Consider the following 2,139-nt stretch of genomic DNA (forward strand, 5'->3'; position numbering starts at 1 on the left):
ACCATCTCATCTTGACTATCCAATCTCGGAACAATACGAAGGACCACTCGATTCAACTCATCGTGCTTCCAACATCCACGACATTCCTCTCACAACCGAAGTCAGCTCCTATCCAACTGAATTCAGCTACGAGAAGCTGCCAGAACACGTTATTCAGTTGTTGTTGAAGAATCCGAGAAGAAGGATGAACAGTCATTGAAGTCCAAGATCACTGGATTGTTCAAGAAGTCACCATCTCATCTTGACTATCCAGTATCCGATCAATACGAAGGACGACTCGATTCAACTCATCGTGCTTCCAACATCCACGACATTCCTCTCACAACCGAAGTCAGCTCCTATCCAACTGAATACAGCTACGAGAAGCTGCCAGAACACGTTATTCCAGTTGTTGTTGAAGAATCCGAGAAGAAGGATGAGCCATCGTTGAAGTCCAAGATCACTGGATTGTTCAAGAAGTCACCATCTCATCTTGACTATCCAATCTCGGAACAATACGAAGGACCACTCGATTCAACTCATCGTGCTTCCAACATCCACGACATTCCTCTCACAACCGAAGTCAGCTCCTATACAACTGAATTCAGCTACGAGAAGCTGCCAGAACACGTTATTCCAGTTGTTGTTGAAGAATCCGAGAAGAAGGATGAGCCATCGTTGAAGTCCAAGATCACTGGATTGTTCAAGAAGTCACCATCTCATCTTGACTATCCAGTATCCGATCAATACGAAGGACCACTCGATTCAACTCATCGTGCTTTCAACATCCACGACATTCCTCTCACAACCGAAGTCAGCTCCTATCCAACTGAATACAGCTACGAGAAGCTGCCAGAACACGTTATTCCAGTTGTTGTTGAAGAATCCGAGAAGAAGGATGAACAGTCATTGAAGTCCAAGATCACTGGATTGTTCAAGAAGTCACCATCTCATCTTGACTATCCAGTATCCGATCAATACGAAGGACCACTCGATTCAACTCATCGTGCTTCCAACATCCACGACATTCCTCTCACAACCGAAGTCAGCTCCTATCCAACGGAATTCAGCTACGAGAAGCTGCCAGAACACGTTATTCCAGTTGTTGTTGAAGAATTCGAGAAGAAGGATGAGCCATCGTTAAAGTCCAAGATCACTGGATTGTTCAAGAAGTCACCATCTCATCTTGACTATCCAGTATCCGATCAATACGAAGGACCACTCGATTCAACTCATCGCGCTTCCAACATCCACGACATTCCTCTCACAACCGAAGTCAGCTCCTATCCAACGGAATTCAGCTACGAGAAGCTGCCAGAACACGTTATTCCAGTTGTTGTTGAAGAATCCGAGAAGAAGGATGAGCCATCGTTAAAGTCCAAGATCACTGGATTGTTCAAGAAGTCACCATCTCATCTTGACTATCCAATCTCGGAACAATACGAAGGACCACTCGATTCAACTAATCGTGCTTCCAACATCCACGACATTCCTCTCACAACCGAAGTCAGCTCCTATCCAACTGAATACAGCTACGAGAAGCTGCCAGAACACGTTATTCCAGTTGCTGTTGAAGAATCCGAGAAGAAGGATGAGCCATCGTTGAAGTCCAAGATCACTGGATTGTTCAAGAAGTCACCATCTCATCTTGACTATCCAATCTCGGAACAATACGAAGGACCACTCGATTCAACTCATCGTGCTTCCAACATCCACGACATTCCTCTCACAACCGAAGTCAGCTCCTATCCAACGGAATTCAGCTACGAGAAGCTGCCAGAACACGTTATTCCAGTTGTTGTTGAAGAATCCGAGAAGAAGGATGAGCCATCGTTAAAGTCCAAGATCACTGGATTGTTCAAGAAGTCACCATCTCATCTTGACTATCCAATCTCGGAACAATACGAAGGACCACTCGATTCAACTCATCGTGCTTCCAACATCCACGACATTCCTCTCACAACCGAAGTCAGCTCCTATCCAACGGAATTCAGCTACGAGAAGCTGCCAGAACACGTTATTCCAGTTGTTGTTGAAGAATCCGAGAAGAAGGATGAGCCATCGTTAAAGTCCAAGATCACTGGATTGTTCAAGAAGTCACCATCTCATCTTGACTATCCAATCTCGGAACAATACGAAGGACCACTCGATTCAACGAAT

General features: G+C 45.1%; 1 protein-coding gene across 1 annotated transcript in view; it reads left to right on the forward strand.

Moving 5' to 3' along the window:
• The window catches only part of CBG21337, a gene marked incomplete at both ends in the record, with an annotated part of 14,682 nt that overhangs the window by 8,169 nt on the left and 4,374 nt on the right, over nt 1-2,139 (forward strand). Inside the window, one exon of the mRNA XM_045237918.1 lies at nt 127-2,075. Within this exon, the coding sequence (XP_045097285.1) occupies nt 127-2,075 (1,949 nt within the window). The remainder of the gene's footprint in view (nt 1-126; nt 2,076-2,139) is intronic.

The sequence above is a fragment of the Caenorhabditis briggsae genome, assembly GCF_000004555.2.
Source record: "Caenorhabditis briggsae complete genome, chrI, whole genome shotgun sequence".
NCBI classification, from domain to species: Eukaryota; Metazoa; Nematoda; class Chromadorea; order Rhabditida; family Rhabditidae; genus Caenorhabditis; species Caenorhabditis briggsae.